The following is a 27,073-nucleotide window of genomic DNA, read 5'->3' on the forward strand; positions in this document are numbered from 1 at the left end:
ACAGAATGAAGGAGATTTGTGGTACTTCAAGGAACCTTTGGCGTTCTGTGAAGTATCCCTCTCGACCCTAGTCTAAGAATGGCCTGGCATATTTTCTCAGGAACTTGATTTTGGAAGCACATTGCATGGTGAGCGAAGACTCCCTCTCAGCTTACAAGGTAAAAGCCCATGAGATAAGAGCGGTCGCTACATCTTTTGCGTTTAAGTGCAATTTATCCCTCACGTCAGTTGTGCAAGTCGGCGTTTGCATCACATTACTTAAGGGATATTGAGACTACTTAGAATCAGTGCAGTACCTTGGGTCCGTTTTACGTGGCTGGTGTGGTGTTGGGAAAGGAAACATAGAAAGCCGTGTCTTTTCTTTAATCTCTTGACCTTGCTTAGGGTGTTTAGTTTTTCGGGGAGCCTGGGAGTACTATGTACTTGGAGCACCCTCCAGTCTTTTGGTTTTAATGGTTGGTTATTGGTGTTTTTAATTTGTTTTTTGGTGATTATGGTGACTATTTACTCTGGTTATTTTGTGTGGTACTGCGCCCTGGGCAGGGGCATCTTGTTGTACTTTGCTAGCCCTCAGAAATTAGTCCATCACCACAAAGCACCCACTGTAGTAGTAGGCCTTCAAGGCTTTACCGCCTTGCCTCTATTGGATAAAATGAGTGCCAACCAGAGGCAGTATCTACCTGTAGCAGCTCTCTTACCAGATAAGGTTCAACAACATTGATTCAGTGTTAGCAAATTTGTATTCTCAAACTCATTACTATTAATAATGTTTTGGGGTAGATATGTCCAACATTCCCACCTCCATTCAATGTGGGAATCAGCTATGTAATTACTGGTTAAGTTACTTATATAAAAATGACATTTTTATAATAAAAAAGTTTTATATATACTTAGCCAGTAATTACATGATCAGAGCCCACCCGCCTCCCCTCACTTGGACATAAGGGCTTAAACAAATTGAAGTTCTTTGCTATGTTGTATCTCTTCTTACACCCGAAAGTGGGCAGGGCATGTCGCCATAACCAAAACAAACTAGTGTGATCTGCAATTTCAAATTTTTAAGCTGTCAGTTAAAAGAAACTAATAACTATGTAATTACTGGCTAAGTATATATAAAACTTTATTTTATTATAAAAATGTCATTTTTTAATCCTGGATGTTGGTTTCGGGGGGTATGAATGCATACTTGTTGTATAAGAGGGTACCTTTGTATTATTAGGTATTTGTTTTAGTTGACTGTAGTTTTTTGGCCTTTTGGACCTGGCATAGGGGTCCCATCACACTGCTTCCATTCATTCTGACTAAAGATGCAGATTTTTCTGCAGGGCTGTCCTTGCTACACATAAGTCTTGCACCCTGAACAGAATCCACCTTCTGGTAGCAGTATTATTTAGGTAGGATTCCAGATCAGGTAAGAATGTTTTGGGTTTTGTAGAAGAAGCTCTCGGCTCACTTGGCTGAGCAGATTATGTCTAGCTGCACTACCCACCATCCTTTTCTCAATGTGGGGATCAGCTGTCTTTAACAGTAGGTAAGATCCTACCAAGTAATATAAGTTTTCTTTGTAAAATTTTATTGTTTGGATACTTGGTTAAAGTGGACTCCACCCAGCCTCCCCACAGCATAGTAGGCCGTCAAGAATTCTGACAAGCTAAAGCATTTGAAACACACATGGAGGAGATCAGGTGAATTAGACTATCCTCCGGGTCTTTTGTTTTAATGCTGACTTGCCTGTGAGCTGTCTTTATTTATGAAAATTTATAATAAAATCCTTGCTGAATAGAATCACAGAGTAACTGCAGTGGTGTCTTTTTTTCATCCTAGGAATTTGCAGAACTGTTACAATACCATAGGTGTTTGTCTTCTTAATAACATAAGGGGAATTGCACTTTGGGTATTGTACAGAATTAGGTAGTAGTACAGGGTGTAGTGTTTTTGAAGGAAAGTAATTTACTGGCCCTGCAAACCATAAACATTTGCATGGCATAAAATGCTACAGGTAAGATAATCTAAAGCAAAAAAGTTTGTACAACTGTACTAAAGTAGCATGACCTCGAACCGAAGCTAGGCTTTCAAGCAACTCCTTATATCCAAAATACAACTTAATTTGATAAACTTAAAACATTGGAACCAATCAGGTTTCAGCATTTCCCATGTACCCTCATTTCCCAGTGACATTTGCTGTAAATTTTAGTAAGACTTTTGTATTTAGAAGCATTTAAGGAGAGTCTCAGGATAGTGTAGAAACTCCAGTATACAGTAAATTCCCTGTATTTGCGGGAGATGCATAGCGCGCACACACCCACGTAAATAGCTAAAATCCGCTAATACTTAAAATCTCTCTAAAAGCACTCAGAACTGCCTATTTTGATAGTTCAAACAAAAAACAAAAAAACTCTAAAAATGCTTATACCTGAGTATTTTAATAGTTTTATCACAAAAAGTGTGTTTAGTCATGAAAATTATATGAAAATACAGTAATTAGTGAATATTTCTCAGTGAAAAATACCACGAATGGGTGAATTTCCACAATTAATGTGTAGATATGTTCCATAGAGAAATCCATGAATCGTGAGAACACAAATATGGCGGGGTTACTGCGCTGAAGAGTACTGGTATCTTACTGATTTTCCTATGTTTTGGTGTGTGCTGGATATCTGTCATACATTAATTCTGGTAGCTAATTAGTAGTTTTGGAGATACTGGACCCCTCTAACAATCTGTTCCTACACAAATACAAACTTTTGTTATTTACATAAGATTTGGCTTGTGAACAAGAGCTCATTCCATCTTATTGACAAGGTAGTAAAATATTGACAAGGTAGTAAACTACTGACAGGCTGGGGAAAGCCCTGCCCCCTTGTCAGTCTGCACTCCATGCTACTTTGCTTCTGGCTTCCATTGAATTTAGATGTCTGTTGTGACTGTCTGCTTGACTTTTGTTGTTTAAACTTGAGTATTCCTGTTTTTTTTTTTTTTTGGCATGAACTGTGTGTTTGTATTGCAGTTATTTAAATCCAAAGGTCATGTAAGCCTTCTTGCAAGGAATTAAGTTTGTTTTTTCCTTCCTGTTATGAACACTGCTTTCATCAGACACGTAACAGCTTTTGGTACACAACAGTTGTATCATTCTATGGTAAATACCAAAATATTTGCCTTTCAGATTTAGCCACCTGGAAGTTCCAGTAAGGTTTACCTTTTTTAAGATAATCCTCACTTCTTGGCCATGGGTACATGGGAAGGAGTCGTATGCCTCTGATCTGTTGAGCACAAGTTTACTGAACAGCCAGACTTCTGGGCTAGTAGATTATGAAATACCGTACATCTACATTGTGTCTTGATGAGGCAAAGAACTGTCGGAGACAACAAAACTCATGTTAGCAACCAGTCTTGTTTGTTGCCAGTTCCTCTCCCCCCCCCTTATAAGAAAGAGGAATGGGACTTGCTTCTATAAAGAATTTGTGTTGTGTAGGAACAGACATATAAAACTTTATAGAATGGAAGCTCGCTCACCTGCATCTAACCAGTACCAGCATATTTGAGGGGATCGAGAAAGACTCGTATCTGTCATCGTGAATAGAGGGATTTTGAGTCTTAGCTATGAATTACGGGACAAATTCACAGGCTACTTAAGTTCAATCCCATGTATGTTTAACATTAAAAGAGTCCATGTATTTCACAGACCCTCTTTGATGAAGCCAAGACCAGTAAAAAAACCGTCTTAAGGGTTAAATTCCTGTCAGGCTCATGTGGAAGGCGAGTGAGACGGCTAAGTACCATGGTTAGGTCCCAATTAGAAGGCTTGAGATCTCTTGGGGAACAGGATTGCTCAAAACTCTTTGAGAAACATAGAAGCTTCCTGCAATAAAGAGATCTACATCCTCCAAATGTAGTGCCAATCCTAAAGCAGCTCTATAGCCCTTGATGGCTGAAACTGAGAGAAGTTTCTTCCTACAGAGAAAGATGAGAAAGTCCACTTCTTGTTGAATAGAAGTTCTAACAGGAGAGAAATCCTGTTGAAGACACCAGTCACAGTAGACTGCCCATTTGATTATGGAAGTGAAATATTTGGCTCGGCATCAGGCGCTTAACGCTGAAAACATTAGACCCAGTTCATAATGAAGGCCTTAGAATATGTTCAGGAGCCTTTAGATCATCACCAACGTCATCTTTACAAGTTGAATGTGGTGAATTACCTCTGAGAATTCAGACAGATGGTTCTCTAACCAAAAAATTATTTGAATTAAGAGATGTGCAGTAAACCCTTGTATGCCCCCACCCATTTAGAGAATAGCTCAAATCCGTGAATACATAGAACCCTTCTAAAAACACATAGAACTACCTATTTAGATAGTTCAAACACACAAAAACTAAAAATGCTTATACAGGTATTATCCTACTCACGTGGGGTTACGTTCCAAAAAACCATTGTTTGTTGGAAAAAACGTATCTTGAATACTGTATAACCTTGCCTAACTAGGATATTCAGTACCAAGTATATAAATATGGCAGCCTTGGCTACAGTATAAAGTATACTCTACATACATGGTATAGTAATTATTAATATCAGCTAATTCTGAGGTTCATGCAGAGTAACTTATGATAATTCAATACAAAGAAATTGAATAACAAACAAGAATTAGCTTAGCCTACACTATAGCCTAGATTATACTGTACTCTATATATTTACATAATATCGAATAATACAAACCTCAGCATAATGAATATGCCTCTTTTCTTTGCCCCTCGAGTAGGACGCCTTGACGAGGTGAGGGGCTAAGGGACCCTGGCCTTTGGGCCCGGGTCCTGACAAATCATCCACGTAGTTTTTGGTTTAAATGCCGTGGACATTTCCACATTCACAAAATTTTACTGCTTAGGTGAGTCTGAGAAGGGATCATTTCTTGGAAGGGGTTCGCATTCCAAGCTAATTGTGGGAGTTGTGGTGGTTGAGTCGCCACCTGATATGGTTTGGACCCAAGAGATGGTGATGGGATTTTTCCCATGGCTATCTTGAGGGCGGCACCATCTCCGGGGATCAGCCCATCGGAATCCAGGGGTTGGGGGGGGACTGGTTTTTGGGGGTGGGACTCCTGGCTTTTGTCCGGAAGTCCACCAGTACGGTTGGAGTGGGGAGTCAGTCCCCATTAGTGGGGGGGCAGAACTCCCAGCAGGCGGATTGGCTTATACCTGGGCCACTGCAAGCGTATTGGTGCTATCCTGAAAGGGTAGGGTATGGGGTGGACTGTTGGGAGTCAACTCTCACTTGATCCCCTGTTGAGGCTGACCAACCAAATCCAACTAGGATTCGCCAAACAGTGTCGGATCATCAGCATATTTTTTGACTTAGAGAAAGTATATGACACTACCTGGAGAACTGAGAGAAAGTATATGACACTACCTGGAGAACTGGCATTATGAAACAATTGCACAAGGTGGGCATATGTGGAAGAATGATCAGGTTTATATATTCCTTTTTAACAGACAGACTTTTTAAGGTAAGAGTGGGAAACTCCCTCCCCCAACCTTTTATGCAGGAGGAAGGCATTCCCCAAGGAAGCGTTTTAAGTGTAACACTCTTTTCAGTGGCAATAAACGGTGTGGTTGAAAAAATTTTGCCACTTGTTAAATGCTCGCTTTTTGTCGATGACCTTGCAATATACTGCACAGGGTATGATTCCTTGTCTGTATGTAAACATTTGCAAAGGTCTCTTAATGCTCTTATTAAGTGGGCTGATGAGAATGGTTTCAAATTCTCCTCTTCCAAAACAGTTGCAGTAAGATTCACCAGCTGCCAGCGTGTGGAAGAGGTTCCCACACTTAGTTTAAAAGGGTCCATCCTTCCTTACAAAAATGAAGTAAAATTTCTGGGGATGACTATTGACCATAAATTAACATGGGCTAGCCACATAAATACCCTAAAGATTAGTGTTAAACAATCTATGAATATTTTAAAGGTTGTTTCTGGATTTAGTTTGGGGGGGCTGATAAGAAATCCCTTCTGAGGCTATATGACTCTGTGTCGATCTAAGCTAGACTATGGCTGTCAAATTTATTCCTCAGCCTGTAAAACCAAGCTAAAGGAACTGGATGTTGTACACAACATGGGGTTGAGAATATGTTCAGGGGCTTTTAGAACTTTGCCTGTTGAAAGCATGTATGTTGACACAGATCATTTTCCCTTTGATCTAAGAAGGCAAGAGCTAGGGTTGCGATATGTGACTAGAATGAAAAGTGCTCCCAAAAATCCCTCCTTTCAAGTACTAAGGGAAACAGACTCTCGAAGTTTTTGTGGTACAAGTGCTTCTAAACCATTCCAAATTCGACTGAATGAGGATGTTAGGAATAATCATCTTAAATCCCAGAAAGTCCTGGAGGTAGAATATCCTGTAAATCCTCCATGGCTTATTCCAGAAGCATTAGTATATGAGAAACTTGTTTAACAAAAAGGACTGCACTAAAGAAGAGATTAGGGGAAAATTCTTAGAGCACGACGTTACCCATGCTAATTTTACAAAGCTCTATACAGATGGATCAAAGTCAGATAGTGATGTTGGTTGCGCTGTTATCCTTGGTGGTGCAGTGTACACAGCTAAATTACCTAATTCTGCATCAGTATTTACTGCCAAATTAACAGCCGTAGTCTCTGCCCTAGATTAGTTTTTCAAAGTAGTGACACTAATTTTTTCATATACTCAGACTCTAGAAGCACCTTAGAAGCTATTAGAAAATTTAATAGCTTTCATCCATTAATTCAAAAAGCTCAGGAGTGGCTTTTTCATATCTCTTGTCGGCATAAATCAGTCTCTTTGTGTTGGGTCCCTTCTCACATGGGGATTCGGGGAAACAAGATGGCAGACAGGGAAGCAAAAGCTGCTAGTATTTTATCAGAAACCTCTTTCAGAAAAGTGCCTCATACAGTCCTAAAAGGTCCTATTAGATCTTATGTTTTAAGTAAATGGCAAGAAAGGTGGACTTCTCCTCTGCTTGCCAATAATAAGAAATATAGAAGTATTAGGGATAATATACTACCGTGGTCTTCATCATTCCAGCTTCACAGACGAACAGAGGTTACTTTAACCAGATTAAGGATTGGGCACACTAGTTTAACCCACTAAACCCACTAACAGTGGAGCACATTCTGGTGGCCTGCCCCAGATATTTTAACCAAAGAGAAAGATATTTCCAGGGTAAATCCCTCTCTGATATTTTGGGAGATGAAGCAGATATTTCTGCTATCATCTCTTTTTTAAAGCGTGTTAAAATTTTTAACAATATTTAATTTATTTCTTAATATATTTATTACATCACGTAGAATTTTAATGACATTAAATTTTTTATTATGTATATATCACATTGTTCATTAAACTTCATACCTTTATTTATAGGTCACATCACTTCATTTTATTTATTAATCATTTCCTTCATGAATTCATGACCTTAACATAATTTATTTTCTCTTCATTATGGCACTGAATGGCTTTCTTGGCCCCAGTGCCTGGGCTTTTGTCCTAAATATCATACAACCATCCATCCATCCATCTTTTCCTTGGATCTTTTAAAATGTTACGCTTTAATTAACTGTATCTAATAATATTGTATATATACTATATTGCTTTTGTATTATGTATTATAAATTGCGATCGTAGCAATCAATGGTTTGGTTTGGAAATCAATTACGCAGCAAGTTTATTTCGCTGTGTTTAACTCAGTTGGCCATTTAGAGGCATGTTTGTTTTGTGTAAAAAAGAAAAATGAAGATTCCGTTTGCTATTTTCACTTGATTTCATCATAATATGAGCTTTGTGTATTTATCGTTTATCAGTGTAAAAATAACATTAATGTGTTCTTTCATGCCCAGTAGTTTTGATTAAAGTAGTTCCTGTCCAATTTTATATATGGTAGAGTTTCATCGATGTCACCGATGCTTGATAATTTATAGTCATTAGCAGCCTTAACATTGTTTTCTTAGCTTCAGCTACAACTTGCAGCTTAAATTTAGCAGCATATTTCCTTGCCAATCTTTTATCCATACCAAATAAGGGTATAATGTAAAAATATGTCAGTCCTATTCTACTTAATTTCATTTGTTCTATAACTATGGTAATTGTTTATTACCGTATGGTGGTTGAAATACAAGCAAAATGGCTTTCGTTATCTGATTCAGTTATAAGCAAGACAACAGTTTCTCGTTCAGTTGTTGATGGCTGTACGCATTTACGCTAGAGTATAACATTACTAACAATTCTCTTGTACCTTTTAATTGTAATTTGGTCTTTTATCATTCTCTTGTACCATATTGTTGTTTTTAACTAGAATATGGGTTTAAGAGATGGAGCAAAAGAAGGTGGTCTATTGTAATTTGGTCTCTCTTGCTGCCTGATTTATGAGTGTGAGACCGCTAATACAACTGTATTTATAAACAATCATCCACCTCCTTTCCCAATTAGAGCTGACTCATGTGCCCCAGAGCACCATAGACAACATGCAGTAGGGACAATTTTAAAATATATTTTAGATATACATATTGTTGTGATAATTAGTATTTACAGCTGAGTTAATTGCTCATCCCAATCGTGTAATGATTTTTGATTGTAAGGCGAATAATCTTTATTATATTGTACACAAATTACCTGAGTACCTGAGCATTTTAATAGTTTTATCATAAAAAGTGCATTTAGTCATGAAAATGACATGAAAATACAGTAATTAATGAATATTTGAGTGAAAAATGCTGCAAATGGACAAATTTTCAGCGAATAATGTTTATATATGTTCCATAAGCAGAAATCCATCAATAAAAAGGGTGTGAGACCCATTTTAATACAGGGCTTTACTGTATTTATAAACAATCATCTACCTTTTTAGTGAGTATATATGGAAACATGAGTATAAATGTTTTTATTGTGCAAGTGTGTATCGGTATGAGAGAGTATGCCTTTGTACAACTTTTAATTTCATTTTCATTCATTCATAACCATACTGAGTGACCTATTTGGTCCCAGTGCTAGGCTTCTAGCCTAGACCTGTCATTTCATCCTAATCCTTTGGGCCAGCCCTATGAGAGCTGATAGTCAGCTCAGTGGTCTGGTTAAACTTTTTTAATAATAATAATAATGGCCCTGGTATCCTGCCTACCCGGACCAGTGGTACTGGCCCCAGTAGTCTGCATACCCGGGTTACTGGTACCAGACCTGTCCACTACCCTGGGTTCTTGGACCCCCTGTGTGCCAGTACCAGTCCTGGTAAGCCACCTACCTGGGCTATCAGTATCAGGCCTGATCTCTCACTAGTGGAACTGTGGTACCTCTGCTCCTGTTGCCAAGTGCTCAGGTGCAAGTGCTACCCTGCGTTCTTTGGACCCTGTTGTACCAGTATTGGACCTGGTTGGCTATCTACCTGGGCTATCGGTACCAGCCGGAGATCTTTGAACCCATGGTGTACTGGTACCAGTCCTAGTGGCCTACCTGCCTGGGCCACTGGTACTGTCCCCAGTAGCCTGCCATGCTGTTGACAAGCCAGAGGAAGTTTTACATACCTGACAATGCAGACTATTTCCTTTCAGGTTGAGTTGTTAGTTAGTCTTGCAAACTGACCAACAACCTTCTCTCCTAAAGAGATTCTAACAAGTTACCTTCTCTCTGCTATAGAGGAGGAGTCATGGCCTTCCAAATAGCATCGTGGCTTGGCTTTTAATAAATTTATGCATACTCATTTGAAGGCTCTTGCAGATGAGTGGGAAAAGTTCTGGAGGTGGTTGGTGTCAGAAGGAAAAGTGTTGACTTTCTTCTCTGACCAATGTACAAACCTGTATGCAAACTTTGTCCTGACCAGATGTTTTTATATAAGTAACTTACCAAGTACAGTAATTACACTGCTATTAGTTCCTACTTTTCACAGCAGCTTAAGTTTTAAATTTAGTGGTAGCGCTCTATTGTTCTGGTGTAGGTAACTGACCCCGCCCATTTTCAGGGAAGAATATGTACAACCCAGTTCAGGAGCTCAATTCATTCTTGCTGCTCATTGACTGAACATCGGTTGTTGGTAGCTTTTGTTATGGTTTGATTTTCACCGGTTGGTTGCAGGCATCATTGACTTTTGGTGAAGTACACTGTTTATTTTGGTAGCGCTAATCTATTTTAGCTTAGCTAGTTTCCCGCTTGTGGCTGAATTATGTCAGACTCCAGTGCTCTTAGTATTAGGTATTGCAGCAAGGGCTGCAAGACTAGACTGACATCTGCTAAATATGACACGCATACAGTTTGTAGTTCTTGTAGAGGACACTTGTTCTCCTGACCTTAATTGTGATGAGTGTAGGGAATAGGATCGGGGGAGATGGAAAACTTTGAATTCTCATTTAGTGAGACTGCAAAGAGACACACAGAGAGAAAGGCAGCTGCTGAAGCCAAAGGTAGGTTGTCTCAATCTCCTGAAGTAACTGTCCCTTCGACACCTGTGACTGCCTTTTCCTCTTTTCCATGTCCTCTTACTCTGCCATAAACTCCATTAACTGACTCCCTACCTTCTGAGCCCAGTGCCTTAGCCAGCCTCAAAGCCTGGGTAGATAAGGAGTGTAATGTTGTAGTTGAACCCAGCTTGTTGCTTCAGTTAGGGTCCTGATGGACCAAATGAGTCCTTGTAGTGTTGGTGCAAGTGTTGTGTCTGTGGAGGAGGTGGCTATCTGTCCCACCGACGCTCCTTGACAAAGGTTCTTGCCAAACTCCCCTAACCCTGGGAGGAGGTGAACCAGACGTCCAAGGGAGGTCGGTGGGGTATGATCACGGGTAGTTGCCCCCCTCAACTGAGCCTGTTGTGCGTTCCCAGGACTCCGCGGACAGCTGCTGGAAAGGTGTCCATGTGGATATGGAAGCCTTTTTGTCAAGTGACTCTAGTTCTGACTCCTGCAGGAGGCGAAGTTAATGTTTTCCTGAGTCTTCCAGACCATTGAAAAGGTCTGCAGCCCATGAGCGTGCTCCTCCGCTTCCTAGTAAGTGTTCCAGAGATCGGGATAATAGTCCAGAATCTTCTTGCAGCTTCTGGAACCAGAAAGCTCCCCAATGTCTCCTGAGTATTTCGTCCCCCAAGCTTCCGTATAAAAATACTGTACGGTAGTGGCTGAGCGCCCAGTGGGGTTACGTTCAGTGACGACTGAATGCCCAGAGGGGGATGAGAGTTCAGTGTGTGAGTGCACGGCTGGCGCCAGGCATCTAGCTGGCATCAGACGTACGATTGGAGAGACTGCAGTGTACTTTGAGCATTCAGTGACAGTCGAGCACCCATTGTTGTCTGTTTGCGAAGTGGATTACGAGCGCCCAGGGGGAGCCGAGCGCCGAGCATTGTTTGGCGACCGAATATCCAGTGTCGGATCGTCCTACCAAATGCTCTCTTTCCAAGAAGCGTGCAGTGTTAGATCGGCCTTTAGCCGAGTGTTCACTCATCTCAGATGGTTCTTTGTTCTCAGCAACTTCTCCTGTGACTTCTTGTCTGCCAGTGTTGATGCAGTTGCCTGCTTGTTTGGCACCACCGCCTGCCAAGCGTGCTGCCCCACGTACTGCCCTCAGTGAGTGCCCCGTGCAGTCAGATTTGATGAGTGTCAGTGTTCCTGCAGTGCAGGACTCTTCCTTGAACCCGATCCAATGGCGACTAGACAACATTTTGGACCTTTTAAAGAAGCCTTCGTCTGCAGTTCAGGAACAACCAGACTTAGCTCCTTCTTTGATTTTGTCCTTAGAAGAAGACATAGAGAAGGATCAACCCACATCGTTTTATGCTTCTTTATTGAAGTACTTTTTATTTGGCTATCTGATGTTCTTCTCTCTTTCGGTCCTGTCGTCTCCAGGCTCTGCTTTTATGATGAGACAACCCGCAGGTTCCTGTAACCTGCGGAAGATGGTGCTATGTTCCTTGAAGAAAGCCTTGTCCCTTAGACAAGAGGGATCTCGGTAAGGCTACATTTTGCACCTCTCCTCCTAGTCTGACAAAAAGGAGGTATCTTTCTTATGCTCCCGGGGAAGCTCCATCTTTGGGAGTGTCTGCCTCCTCCCAGGGTACTTCTCCAGCTTTATTAGCTCGACACGACGATCGGCGTTCGCTTCCTCCAAGGTCTGCTTGTCGTCTTCAGAGTTAGACCACTTAGTGAAGGACTTGTTCAAAGTCTTTGAAATCTTCAGCTTTCTAGATTGGACCATGGGGGCTTTGATGGAGAAGATCAAAGATAGCACTGCTCTCCAAGACAATTTTGCAGCGGACTGAGTATTGTCCTGCGCGGACAAGGCAGTTCATGATGGCTCACAAGGGGTAGCTGCTCTGTTTGCCTTGGGCATCCTGAAGAAAGAGGAGTTGTGGTTCTCATTTACCATGAAAGGAGTCACTCCCTCTCAGAAGTCGTCTCTTCTCTTTGCCCCTATGGATTGTGGTAGTCTGTTCCCTAGTGCTACTTTACGTAAGCAGCAGAGTTGTACGCCTGCAGCTTCCTTTAATGCCAGTGTGGCCTCCTGATGACCACTCACCAAGCTCCATTCTTGTGGCTGATCAAGAATCCATTACCAGACCCTCTAGTAAGTGAGGATCCGGTCCTTGTTTCAGTAGGAGCCAGGCTTCTTCATTTTTGGAGGAAATGGGAAGTGAAGAAGGCAGAACCATGGGTAATAGAAGTCCTAAGAGAGGGGTATTCCATCCTGTTCAATGCAGAACCCCCATTGGCATCAGCACCCATCAACTTAACAGCCTACTAAGTAGGCTCACATAGATTTTTGGCCCTGTCAGAGGAGGTGACTTCTATGCTCAGGAAAGGGGCCATAGAGGTTGTGGAAGATGTATACTCAAAGGGGTTTTCAGCCGCCTTTTGTCATATCCAAGTCATCAGGAGGTTGGAGACCTGTCCTGGACGTAAGCACCTTGAATTTCTTCGTCAAATTCGGGATGGAAACCAATCTGTCAGTAGTGTCCTCCATCCATCAAGGGGATTGGATGGTGACAATTGACATGGAGGACGCCAGGCAAACTTTAAGGTTGGCCAATTTAAGAAAAAACACATCAATGGAAAGCGGAAAATATGCAGATGCACAAGGTGTAAGAAAAAAATTCTAAAAAATTTTCCTACCTTCCACTGGAAGTTGAAAGTGACTATTATAACCCTGTGTGGGGCCTCTTACAAAATGCTTGTAAATTTTACCAAGTTATATATGTTTTTTTATCATTTATTTTATTTTATAGAATTATAATTGCAGCTCACACAATATCATAACAGATAAGAACTAAAATAAGTAAATATTTACGTAAATTTACTGCGACTGGGAGATGCAGTAACTTTTTTGGAGGTACTGTATACATGTTTTTAATTACATTATAACTGACACCATATCTTAAAAGATAAGAACTAAAACCAACAGCAATCCTTGGGTATATTTATGAGCAAATAAATAAAAAGACATCATGGCAGAGAGAGGAGCATGACATCCCCAAACAAGTCAAGAATAATACTGAATTCCCTGAGACGCCCATGATTGAGCTGAACTAAATCCTGAAGTTGTCCTGATTCATTTATGGAACATGGAATTGATGGAAACTCTTTCCCACTCGATACAGCCAAATCGTATGGCACGTAATATTAATACTCCTCAAAGGGGACTGTCCACCACCGAAAAACCTGTTTTAGATCCTCTCATGAGGGGATCTGTCCATTAAGGGTTAAGTTTCGTACTCTAGGGCAGGGTCCATCAATTTTGAGCCCTCTGCTTTGGCCTCTCCACAGTCCCACAGGTCTTCAACAGGGTTCTCGTCCCGTTGGTGAAGTGGCTACATCTGATGGGCATCGACGTATGCCTTTATCTTGACAATTGGCTCCTATGTTCTCCTTCAAGAGCTCGCTGCATGGAGGACTTGCAGAAGACACTCCTCCTCGCCCAGAATCTGGGCCTTTTAATCAGAAGTTCCTCGCTCTCCCTTCCTGCTCAGCCAAAGAGTGGATGAGCCTTCTGGGCACCCTCTCATCCATAGAGAAGTTCATACCTTTAGGGAGACTTCACACGAGACCCCTTCAGTTCTTCCTAAAGTCCAGCTGTTTAGGAAGACTCTCCCAGACTCATTTGTCTTTCCCATCACTCCCGAAATCTAGGAGGATCTTTGGTGGTGACTCGGAGTAGGGAGATTCTCAGTTGGGAAATTGTTACCCCCGTTGAACCCAAGCCTAACATTATTCTCAGACGCTTCAGATCTGGGGTGGGCGGTTCATCTGCAGGATTTGGAGGTTGCAAGGGCGTGGTCGCAAGAAGAAAGGCAGCTCCACATCAATGTGAGGGAGTTGAAAGCAGTACGCCTGGCCCTTAGACATTTGCTTTAGTGACGTGTGACAAGACGGTCACAATCCACTCAGACAACATGACAGCATTAGCCTATAGAAAAAATCAGGGAAGCACGCACACTTTTTCTCTTTGCCAAGCAGACAAAGATCTCCTCATTGGGCCTAGAACAACCGTGCCTGGATCATCACCCGCTTCATTCAGGACAAAATGAACGTCCTTGCAGATGAGTTGAGTAGCCGCAAACAGGTCCTGCCAACGGATTGGACACTGAATCTGCAGGTGTGGAAATGGTGGGGGAAGCCAATCGATAAACCTGTTTGTGATGTCGAAAAATCACCACCTTCCCTGTATTGCTCCCCAGTCCTGGACCCTCTACATCGCTCCAAGACTGGTCCAACCTGGACATGTATGCCTTCCCACCATTCAGCATGGTGAGGAAATCATCAACGAGTTTCAGTCTCACAGCAACTCTTCAGTGATGCTTGTGGCCCCTTTTTGGCCGCAGAGAGTAGTTCCCAAACTTTCTCAGAATGTTGGTGGACTTCCCAAGACTCCTACCACAGCGTCAGAATCTTCTCAGGCAACCTCATCTGCTTTCATCAAAGTTTGTCCACTCTCGCACTGACAGGCTTCAGACTGTCAGGAAGCTTATCAGAGCAAAAGAATTTTCAAAAGCAGCTGCAAAGACTATTGCCAGCTGTAGGCGGCATACCTCCAAATCTCCAGGCCAAGTGGTCAGTTTTCCGCAGCTGGTGTCAAAGACGCGGTATGTTGTCTTCTGAAACCACTCTAGCACAAATAGCCAACTTTTTAATCTACCTGAAGTCTTCCCGAGGACTAGCAACTTCAATTATTAAAGGTTATAGATCCGTGCTTAATTCGGTCTTTAGGCTCAGAGGCCTGGATCTTGCAGCAAGTGATGATATTAGTGACTTAAATCTTTTGATACTTCGAAAGAAGACAAACTGACTTCTGTACCTTGGAACTTGGATGTCATACTTTGTTGGCTCTCAGGCCCTCCCTTCGAGCCGCTTCACGTGTCATCTCTGAGAGACTTGACAAGGAAGACCCTCTTTTTAGTTGTCTTGGCCACAGCCAAAAGAATTAGTGATTTACAAGCCTTGGACAAGCACGTTGGCTTTTCACAAGGGGATGCAGTCTGCATGTTCACTCTTGGGTTCCTTGTGAAGAATGAAACCCCACCCAATCCCTGGCCCCGTTCATTCACTATCAAGAACCTAACAAGTATCCTTGGCCCGACAGACCAGGAGAGAGTGCTCTGTCCGGTCAGAGCTCTAAAGTGTTACCTTGAAAGGACTAAGAACATCAGAGGTCCCGCTCGTAACCTCTGGTGTTCCATAAAGAACCCATCTTGTTCTATGTCCAAGAACGCATTGTCCTCCTTTCTTAGAGAAGTAATGTCTGAATCCCACAGTGGTATTGAGGAAGAGGCATTAACCTTATTGAAAGTTAAACCCCATGAAGTCAGGGCAATCGCCACTTCGCTGGCATTTAAACGCATTTTGTCGCTCTCCACTATACTTCAAGCTACATATTGGAAGTGTAGATCTGTTTGTTTTTGCCACTCGTTTACACGATGTGGAGACCTCTTATGAAAACTGCAGTACATTAGGTCCATTCTCTGTGGCTGGCATGGTACTGGGGGAGGAAGGATAGGAGTATATCTTCTATTTCTCTTTCTCCTCGCCTAGGTTTTAGGTGATCGAGTTTTGGGAAGCCTGGTGGTACTGTGTACCAGGGGTACCCAATCAGTCATTGTTTTTTAATGGGTGGGGTTTGGGTTTTTACTTGTTGTGTGGATAACAAAAACATTTGGTAGAATTTTTCTTGTACTGCGGCCAGGGCAAGGGCATATCTTTGTTTGTTATGACGCAACCATAAAAGCACTCCTTGGGTGCAAGGCACCTGCTAAAGTAGAGGCGACCCTCAGCTTTACTGCTGTGCCACTACAGGTTGATAATGAGCACCGGCCAGAGGCAGTACCTGTCTGCCATAGCTCTCTCACCAGGTAAGGTTACAACTTTCATTTACCAATGCTGGCTATACAGTCATACCCCAAACTTATGCAAGGTTAGGTTCCAGAACCCCTCACTCAGGGTGAATTTTCGCACAAGTTTGGCACGGTCTCTAAAAACGCTAATAAATGCTTATTTCTAAAGTTTAAACACTAAATATGACCCTAATCATGCTCCCAAATTATTAAGTTAACTTTTAATTGAAATTAACCCTTAAACGCCAAGCGTCTATTTACAAAAGTGTCTCCTGTATGCCGGCGGGGTTTGAGAGTTAGCGCCGAAGCGGAAAGAAAGTTGTTTTTCAAAAAATCACAGCACGCTTAGTTTTTAAGATTAAGAGTTCATTTTTGGCTCCTTTTTTCCTCATTGCCTGAAGTTTAGTATGCAACCATCAGAAATGAAAAAAATATCTATCATATATAAATATTGGAATATATGACAGTGCAAAAAAAAATTTCATATATAATTATATACAAATTGCATTGTGAGCAAAACGGGTAAAGCTAATAAGTTATTTTTTGTTGTTGTGTTGTACACTAAATTGCAATGATTTTTGTATATAACAAATTGTAAAACGATCAAAGCAACACAGAGAAAATATTGTCACAAAATGATGGACGAATTTGTAACGTGCGGACGTAAAAAAAAAGTTTTTTAAAAATTCACCATAAATCGTAATATTGTGCTAGAGACTTCCCGTTTGTTGCAAAATGAAGGTAAATGATTGAATATTATTAGAATGTAAGAGTTTTAGCTTACAATTGCATTTTTCTACCATTTCAGTCGAGTCAAATTGACCGAAGGTTGAAATTTTGGTACTTATCGTGATTTATATGAAAATATTTCAAAACTGATAAAAGCTACAACCATGAGTTATTTTTTGTTGTATCCTACATGAAATTGCGCACATTTTCATATATAAAACTTTATGTAACAGTTAATATAAAACGGTGCAAAAATTACGACAAAGTGACTAAAGAATTTCTGAGATTTTCAGCAGTCAGTGCGCGTGGGCGTAAGGAAAAATTTTTTTCAAAAATTCACCATAAATCGAAATATTGTGCTAGAGACTTCCCGTTTGTTGTGAAATGAAGGTAAATGATTGAATATTACTAGAATGTAGGAGTTTTAGCTTACAATTGCATTTTTCGATCATTTCGGTCGAAATCAAATTGACCGAAGGTTGAAATTTTAGCACTTATCGTGATTTATATGAAAATATTTCAAAACTGACAAAAGCTACAACCATGCGTTATTTTTGTTGTATCCTACATGAAATTGTGCACATTTTCATATATAAAACTGTATGTAACGGTTAATATAAAACGGTGCAAAAATTACGACAAAGTGACTAAAGAATTTCTGAGATTTTCAGCAGAGATAGTGCCCGTGGACGTAAGGAAAAAGTTTTTTTAAAAAATTCACCATAAATTGAAATGTTGTGCTAGAGACTTCCAGTTTGTTGCAAAATGAAGGTAAATGATTGAATATTACTGGAATGTAAGAGTTTTAGCTTACAATTGCATTTTTCAACCATTTTGGTCGAGTCAAAGTTGACTGAAGGTTGAAATTTTGGCACTTGTCGTGATTTATATGAAAATATTTCAAAACTGATAAAAGCTACAACCATGAGTTATTTTTTGTTGTATCCTACATGAAATTGCACACATTTTCATATGTAAAACTTTATGTAACGGCTAATAGAAAACTGTGCAAAAATTATGACAAAGTGACTAAAGAATTTCTGAGATTTTCAGCAGTCAGCGCCATGGACATAAGGAAAATGATTTTTTTTTTTTTTTCTCCAGTCAGTAAATCGGATTAAGGATTTTTTTTTTTTTTTTTTTTTTTTTTTTTTTTTTTCACCATAAATCGAAATATTGTGCTAGAGACTTCCCGTTTGTTGCCAAATGAAGGTAAATGATTGAATATCACTAAAATGTAAGATTTTTGATTAATAATATATATATATATATATATATATATACATACACATATATTTTTTTTATTTTGGTACAAATACACACATAAAAGGAATGCTGGTGAAAAACTTTTTTTTTGCATAAAACGAAATATACAAACACCAATTTTACAGATACTGTATATAAAAACTTGTAATAAGTATAAAATTAAATATAAAATCAATGCAGAATACTCACTGGTAATCCTGACTCTTCATTCTATTCTTGTTTTCTCCTTCTCCATTGAAGAGTCTTGCATTTTTTTCCTCTAGACATGACGAGGTACAGGTGGGGAGGGAGACACGCCCCCTTACTGCAGGTGGGCCACCCTTCGGTGGTCCGCTGCACCCTCCAGTGTCCCTTAGGTAGGCGCACTCCAATATATAACCACAGTGTGGTATTTGCGGTCACACTCCCCGATCCTGCAAAGTGCTTCCTTGCAGGTGCGACAAACGAACCGGGTGTCTCTTCTTCTGCCATTCATATGGCACACCCGGCACCGTATCTGCTTACACCCTTCTAGGGGCTCCAGTGTGTGATCCCCTACCTGCAGCCGACACATAGGGTCCACTATCTGATGGGACATTGGAATGTCAGAGAGGGCGGCAGCAGGGGTAGCAGGGGCGGCGGCATCATCAAGGGCAGCGGCAGCAGGGGCGGCGTCGGCAGGAGCAGGACGACCGAGGTTGGCCCTCCTAGCGACATCTGCCCTATCGTTTTGGGGCAGATCTGGAGCTCGGGGCCGGGGGACGGTGTTGGAAGGCCGGCCATTCCTCAGAATTGAAGTTTATGAGGGCATTCCTGGCCACCTCGAGAAACTGGATGTGGGACAACCTCCAGGTGTCCGAATTGTACCTACAGTAGAGGATGAAGGCATTCTGGAGGGCCAACTGAAGGAGGTATTTGAGGAGCTTCTGTGTCCACCTCCTGGTTCTCTTGGCGAAGGGATAATACTGGATGAGTTGATCAAAGAGATCAACTCCTCCCATGTGCCTATTGTAGTGCCCGATGACAGTAGGCCGTTGGACACGAAACTCCTCATACGTAACTCGGCCCTGCCAACATGTCTTCTTCTGCTGAACGACCTCTTCTTGGATGGGCTCATGACTGGTCGTAATCATGGGCACAAGTCGGACCCCCTTCCAACAGATGACGAAGACATCTCCCTTCCGCCGCCACTGTCTCTCCTCTTGCCAGATGTTGCGGGTGGCTAGCAAACCTCTTGAGGACATTCGGGGTCCCACGCACCAACCGAAGGGTACCACTGACGTGTACACCTGCTTCATACAGTTCCTGGGCCAGGGATACCGAGTTATAATAATTATCCATAAACAGGTGGTATCCCTGGTTACGGAAACGATCCACAAGACCGAAGACAGTGTCACGCAGTGTGGAGAAGACCCCGGAATACACAGAGAAGTCAACGACGTATCCAGTGTTGGATTCCGTAATAAAAAATAACTTCACACCATATTTCTTTGGCTTCTTGCGGTTGTACACTTTTATGCTTAGACGTCCTTTGTATGTCATCATCCCCTCATCCAAAGAAAGGTTCTTGGAAGGAACCACAAGAAACTGGCACTGTTCATGAATGTACTCCAACACTGGGCGGACTAAGATGAGGCAATCTGGGTTATTCCGGGGCATGGCCCTTTGGTTGAAGGCGTTGAAATACCTGTCCAATGCCAGGAAACTATCACGGGTCATAATGCCGGGCACATTGGGTGTACTTAAAAAAAAATTCCGCCTCCAATATTGCCTGACGTTGGCAGCAGGCATCATTCCAAACAAAATGTGGAGCCCCAAAAAATGCACCATGTCCGTGAGGTTGCAGCCCTGCCATCGACACGACAACGTCGTCTGCAGTACCGAGCGTAATCCGCCGTCTCTGCGACGAGGTATTCCAGCAATTCCTGTGTAAGGAAGAGCTGAATGAACCCCAGTGCAGTGAGAGGCACAGGGACGGTCAGTCCAGGTACTGCCGTGAATGGGTGCATGTTAGGTGGGGTGGGATCCTCCAACCACCCCTCATCACTTTTGGACGAACGGCCTTCACCTAGGGTGCCATGACGTTGTGACCTTCTACAGGCACGTCTTGCTGGCATGACTTCACACTCTTCGTGCTCTTCCCCACTGGCCCATCTCCCTCACTTTCACCATCACTTTCTGTCTCGTCCCCACCAGCCACAATCGGTGCCACCTCCTCCTCAGACTCCCTCATAAGCACTGAAACCACTGAACTCAAGTTCACTTTCATGCTGTGGCTCTTGTACGGACATTGGGGGAAAATATTTGTCATCACTGACATCGGGCGTGATGTCCTCGTCACTACATGACCAACTGCCATCAAAATGAGGACTTTCCACCTGCTCTTGATCGAGCTCCAACAAGTATTCATCGTGTCCTTTTGTTGGAGGCCTCCCAAATGGTTATGAATGCCTCTCAGGACACTCCGATGTTTCCTAGGGGTCATAAAAGGCACAGGGTACGGCCCTTGGGGCCCACGGTCACTTTTGGCCACACGTGGCTGTACAAGACAGCGCTCATAAGATGGATCACCTTGGGTGCTGGGTCCCTCTTCAGCATCCAAGTCTAAAACGCATCTCACACGCTCACTACCGACAGGCAATACGCGCCTTTCAGAGTCCTGATGATGTTGGGACATCTCTGCGTACGTCCTATTGTGTCACAAACACGCTAACACTTGCACAAGTCCGGCAAAACACGAACGCGTCAAGAAATCGCTCTCTGACAATGCGTCGCTGATGCTTTCTAGTGGGAGAAGAAAGAAATTCACGCATGCGCAGCTGGGTCACGCTTGTAAACAAAACAACAGCGTGATCCGTGAACTCCCAGCATCCCTCAAGGCGCGTGATTTAAAATTTTTCACCAACTAGGCCTATAAGTATTGTTCTGCAAATATTTAAAAAACTTTTTGTAGTCGATGTATTGTACGTCCACTTGGCACCCGACAGACAGTTTTTGTTGACGTAAAATACGTCCAGTCGGCATTAAAGAGTTAAAGTTACTGTAAATTCATTACCCTTAAAAAAAGAAATAAATGGTTCACATAAAAATTGAGAGTTCGAAGAGAATTTCTGTCTCACTCCCCTTCCAGCCCATCTATTTTTAGAGGTCGTTTCAACCTCTTTTTAATAACTTTATTTTGCATCTCTTTCTCTTTGTTCTGAAATGCTTTTTTCATGAACAAACTAGTGTTTTTTATTTTGACTAATACAACTCTTAGTTATTATTTCTCTATGTTTTAGAACATATTTGCAACACTAGCGCATTTACACTTCGTAGACGGTACAGGTCAAATTAGATCAGTTTAAACTATCTACTGTACAGGTAAAGACATACAGAGAATTAATAAGTTGTAATAATGTGTGAGCGCTAACTATGAGAGAGAGAGAGAGAGAGAGATAAGGGTTGTCTTTACTTAAGAGAGTGAAATTATTTATCATTTATTACGGAGACTGAGAGAATAACACGAGAGAGAGAGAGAGATTGTCTTTACTTGAAAGATCAAGTTAAATTATTTATGAATTATTAAGGAGACGAGAGAATAACGAGAGAGAGAGAGTTATTCTTACGTTAGATATCAAAAGATGGAAATTCAGTATTAAACTAACTTTTAAATAAAATTAAAGTTACTTGATTTTCATTTAAAAGTTAGCTTAATACATTACCCTTAAAAAAAGAAGTAAACGATTGACATAAGAATATAGGAGTGTGTGACTCTCTCCCCCATTCTACCGATCTATTTTTAGAAGTCTTCTCAAGCTCGTTTTTAAAAAATTCTTTATTTTGTCACTTTCTCTTTGTTCTGAAATGCTCCTATGTCTCTATGTTTTAGAACGGCGCATTTACAGTTTGTAAACGGTACAGGTAAAATTAGATCAATTTAAAATTATCTATTGTACAGTTAAAGACATACAGAGAAACAGTGCTGTAATAATGAGGTTGGCTAACTTCAAACGAGAGAGAGAGAGAGAGAGAGAGAGAGAGAGAGAGAGAGAGAGAGAGAGAGAGAGAGAGAGAGAGAGAGAGAGAGAGAGAGAGAGAGAGATAACAATTGTCCTTACTTAAGAGAGTGAAATTTTTATGAATTGTTATGGACACACACACACAAAAAGAGAGAGAGAATTATAAGAAACATTTGACCACTGATCAGCAACACTCCCCTTCTTGTCATGTTAAATGACATGTCTGGCAGCTTTTTCCTTCGACCTTCTTACAAAAGACGGAGGAAGAATTTTTTTGTTAAAAATAATACGAATTTTGTATTGTAATTACAGTTTTTATTATTATTATTATTATTTAATTTTATTAATCTTAATAATATTTGAAAATTACTTACTATTAGGTAAAAAGTTTATTTATCATACAAATAAACATACCTGTACACATGTACCATAAAAATTCTCTTATCTCACTAAAAGAGAGAGAGAGAGATTATTACTTTTAATAGTATTTAATGTTATTTAATTTACTTATAAAAGCTTGAAAACTTATAAATTACATAAAAAATTAAACATAAACACTTTTGCAGGGTTTCTCAGTGTTTGCAAATGTTCGCGTGTCTGTGAAAAACACGTGTATAACCATTACTGTACTTAGGTTCCAATGAAAAATTCGTGTCTGTGAATTCGTGTAACTCGAATCGCGCAAGTTCAGGGTATTACTGTATATCTATTTCAAATTCGTCTCCATTACTGAGTGTTTCTGAGTAGTTGGTGTCCTTATATCCCACCTCCTGTCTACGGATTCAGCATTGTAATTACTTGGTAAGTTACTTATATAAAAATGACATTTATATAATAAAATAAGGCTTTATATATACTTCTCAAGCAATTACATGATCGGAGCCCTCCCACCTCCCCTCTTATGGACATAGAGCATGAACAAATTAAGCTGGGTTGTACCTATTCTTCCCCAAAAGTGGGCGAGGTCGGTTACCTACACCAAAACCATAGAGCCCTACCGCGAAATTTAAAACTTAAGCTGCTGCAAAAAGTAGGAACTAATAGCAATGTAATTACTTGGTAAGTATATATAAAACCTTATTTTATTATGAAAATGTCATTTTTAGTGTTTTCCTAACAGTTTTTGGCTAAGACTGGCTAGTCTTGCGTTGTGGAATGGATTGATCTTTCTAATTTGACCATAAAATTCATACTAAATGGCTGCCAGCAGTACTCTCGAAATGCTTGTTTAGATTTTATTTTATACTTTTTCATTATGTTCTACATTGTCTCAATGTGTGTCAGTACATAGGCTAATAACTCTTCAATATCTCTTTGGAAGTTTGACCTTTCATCTTGTATTGAATTCACTGTCTCCTAATATTTTATAATTGTTGACCATAGGTCTTTAAACATGTCCAGTGACACTGTTACCTCTTCCGTGTTATTTATTGTACTGTTTTGAGAATTTTGTAATAAACATGCCATTGATTTTCAGAGTAAATTTTCAGTCTTTGTATTGAATGAATTCACTGTCCTGTTTGACCCCTGGTATAACTTTTCAGTAATAGTTAATAGTAAGTTAGCCTATGTGTCCATATAATACAATATATGTACTTTATTACAGTATACTGTTTTTTGCAATTATATTTCCTGTATATTTGATGTTTGATATGGTTTTCCATAAATTTATGGTAGTATGATAGTTCATTTAAGGTTATTTAGCCATACTATATTATGTAATAGTCAATACTGTATAGATTTCTTAATAACTATACAGTAGTATGGTATAGTATTACTGTAATTTTTACTGCTTCAGTACAAAGTAACTAGTGTAATCATCTTATCAATTACTTATCCATTTAGTTTTTACAGGCTCAATATGAGTAAACCCAAATTCAGCCTGACAGAGAATGGAGTGTGCCTGTTGTATGATGTGTGCCACAAGGGTATTATTACCATGCAGGTATGTTATGCAGACTCTCATTGAATGATTCTGGTTTGTACAGTAGTATAGTTATTTTTTTTTAATTACAGTAATGTAGTCCCTAACTTACCATGAGATGTTATTTCAGTAATTATAATGTGTTCTTGTGAGGTTATAAACCATCTTTTAGGATACACTGTACCGTTGGCAAAAGCTGGTCTGGTCGTTGAAGCTTGATAAGAAATTTCACTAGTTGTGAGTGAGTGTTGTTTTGGGGAAACCACCTACTTGCTGGGTTTTTGGCATCACTTGTGTGGCTGCACTGCTATACAAACAATGTGTTGTTGCCAGACTGTGGCTGTGGTTGAATTTTTGGATTTTTATGGCTGACCCATGTTGATTTTTTTTTAAGTGTTTATTCTGATAATAAAAAATAATGCCTGATTCTTTGTGGAATTTCAATCATCATAGTTGTACAGGACATGACCCTGGGTATGGGCATTTTGTCACTTTTGAACACTGATCCTCATTCTTTTTGTATGCTGTGTCTGAACTGTATTGATTGTCCCTCTTAATCACCTGCCCTGTGAAAGAAGTATAGATGAAGAGAAAGCAGTCTGAGAACTTACCATTGGTGACCTCAGAGGGTAAAACAATGCCATTCTTGCTTACTGTCCTTTAAGGATCATCCCTTGTTATAATCCCCAGTTCTGCTACTAGGACATTGCTTACGTGTTCCCTCCCCCCTTCTCATTTTTTGTAGGGTGCACTTGTGTGTTCCATTCCCCCTTCTCATTTTTTGTAGGGTGTACTGGGGCTGGACTTTTGACTGACCTGGATGCTCTTGGGATGGGTTGATGGTGCAATAGCCATGAATGTTGGTCATTTACAATTCTTCTGGTCCCACCTCTCTTGCCCTTGCTGTGCTGACTGACTGCAAGTTTAAGTGATGAGGTGGAGTTGCTGAATGTTTTGTGGCTTTCTCTCTGGGTGAAAGGGAATCTATCCCAAATTTCCTTCTGGAACACTTAGCTACAGCAAAGAGCTTGACACCTCCCTCAGTGGTAAACACCCCTCCCTCCCTCCCTTCCTCTGAGACTCCCATTGCTGTGCTGCTTTATTGTGGCTCCTGCTGTTGCTACTCGCGCAGTTCTCACTGCTTTTCATGTTCCTTTAAAGATGCCTGCCTCAACTCTGTCCAAGGTGGGCTTGTTAGAGATTGGAGAGGCCACTAGTTGAAAGAGGTCAAAGGAGTGCAGCTGCACTTCATCCTCTGCCTCCCATTTCCTCACCGTCTTTGTCTTCCTTGTCCTGAGACCAGAGGGATTGCATGAATGGGATCTGGAAAGAACCACTTGTCAAGAAGGCTAAGAGATCTTTCTGTGGATGTGGCCTCATTCCCCAAACCCTTCAAGGTTCCATTCAAGTTCAGTCTTGTCTATACAATTCTCAGACTATTACATGAGCTGTATCTTTCAGCTAGTCCAGATCAAATTTTAACAAACCTGTGTACTCTGGGCATAAGTTGTTTGAGCTGAGATTTAAACACACACATACATACTTTTTGGAGAACAAAAATGAATTTACCTTTTGTCCTTCCTATCTTATATATATTTTCCTTTTATTGTTATCTCACACAAAGCCACAACATTCAGCTGCTTCTCCGTAAATTAATTGGCAGCCATCCATTTCACTGAGTCTTAAAATTAAGTACAGGCAGTCCTCAGTTAACGGTGGAGGTTCCATTCCCGGCCAAGCGCCACTAACCGAAAATCGGCGATAATGGCACTAATAACCTGCTTAACAGTGCTGCTAACCGGAGATCAGTGCCGCAGTTAAGCAGAGATTGGTACTGCTAACTGGAGATTGGCGCCGAAAATTCAGTTAACAGCGCCGCTAGACAAGCACTGTAAAACCGGATCACTGTTAACCTATGCCACTGGTAAGCAGGGACTGCCTATACTTAGCTTGTATGGTGTAATGGTGATAGAGAAATGCGTAGTCAAACAGTTTATGGAGCAAACCTTGGGGATTAGTGAATTCTTGACAGACCAGTGTAATGAGGAAGATTGTCAACATACACTGTTGTCACATCTGTCCGAATGGGAAGTAGAGAGCCGTGGTAGACATTGTAGGACAGGAGATGGAGCCCTCCTGTCCTGAGTCCTTTATATCACTGCTCCACCAAGCATTATTCTGGCCAAGACCAGCTATAAGAGAATTATGTGTAATTGGTTGGTCTGTCTTATGCAACACTGGGGTGACCATGAGAGAGTAACTTTTTTGAGGACAAAAAGCGGCTGAGCCGTAAAAAATATATATATGTATATTTGTATATGTGTATATATATAATATACTGTGGGTCCCCTCTAGTTTGCAGATTAGCAATTGCAGCTTCAGTTAATTGCAGTTTTTATCTGTGGAACTTATCTCCAAATATATAGCAGAAAATTCACAAATTCGCGAATTTTTTCGCAGAGTAATATTCATTAATAATTACTGTACAGTCACACCCCAAACTTACACGATGTTAGGTTCCAGAACCCTTCGTGCAAGGCGAATTTTTGAGCAAGTTTGGTGCGGTCTGTAAAAATGCTAATAAATTCTTATTTCCAGAGTTTAAACACCAAATACGATCCTAATCATGCTCCCAAATATTAAGCTTACTTTTAAATGAAATTAAAGTTAGTGTAATTTCATTAAAAGTTAGCTTAATACATTACCCTTAAAAAAAAAGAAATAAATGGTTGACATAAAAATGGAAGAGAATTTCAATACATTACCCTTAAAGAAATAAATGGTTGACATAAAAATAGAGAATTGGGAGAGAATTTCTCTCTCTCTCTCTCTCTCTCTCTCTCTCTCTCTCTCTCTCTCT

The 27,073-nt window shown here is 40.7% G+C and overlaps 1 protein-coding gene across 6 annotated transcripts in view; it reads left to right on the forward strand.

The window, feature by feature from the left end:
- The window catches only part of LOC136850230 (E3 ubiquitin-protein ligase TTC3-like), a 477,716-nt gene that overhangs the window by 36,628 nt on the left and 414,015 nt on the right, over window positions 1–27,073 (forward strand). For 3 of the 6 annotated variants that reach the window (XM_067123870.1, XM_067123868.1, XM_067123871.1), the window contains exon 2: window positions 24,144–24,234. The exons of 2 other annotated variants lie outside the window; for them this stretch is intronic. In XM_067123870.1, coding sequence (XP_066979971.1) covers window positions 24,151–24,234 — 84 coding nt within the window. In that variant the 5' untranslated portion in view covers window positions 24,144–24,150. Of the gene's footprint in view, window positions 1–24,134; window positions 24,235–27,073 lie in introns of all 6 variants that reach the window. One more of the 6 variants, XM_067123869.1, reaches the window with a different exon arrangement.

The sequence above is a fragment of the Macrobrachium rosenbergii genome, chromosome 21 (genome assembly GCF_040412425.1).
Source record: "Macrobrachium rosenbergii isolate ZJJX-2024 chromosome 21, ASM4041242v1, whole genome shotgun sequence".
Taxonomy (NCBI): domain Eukaryota; kingdom Metazoa; phylum Arthropoda; class Malacostraca; order Decapoda; family Palaemonidae; genus Macrobrachium; species Macrobrachium rosenbergii.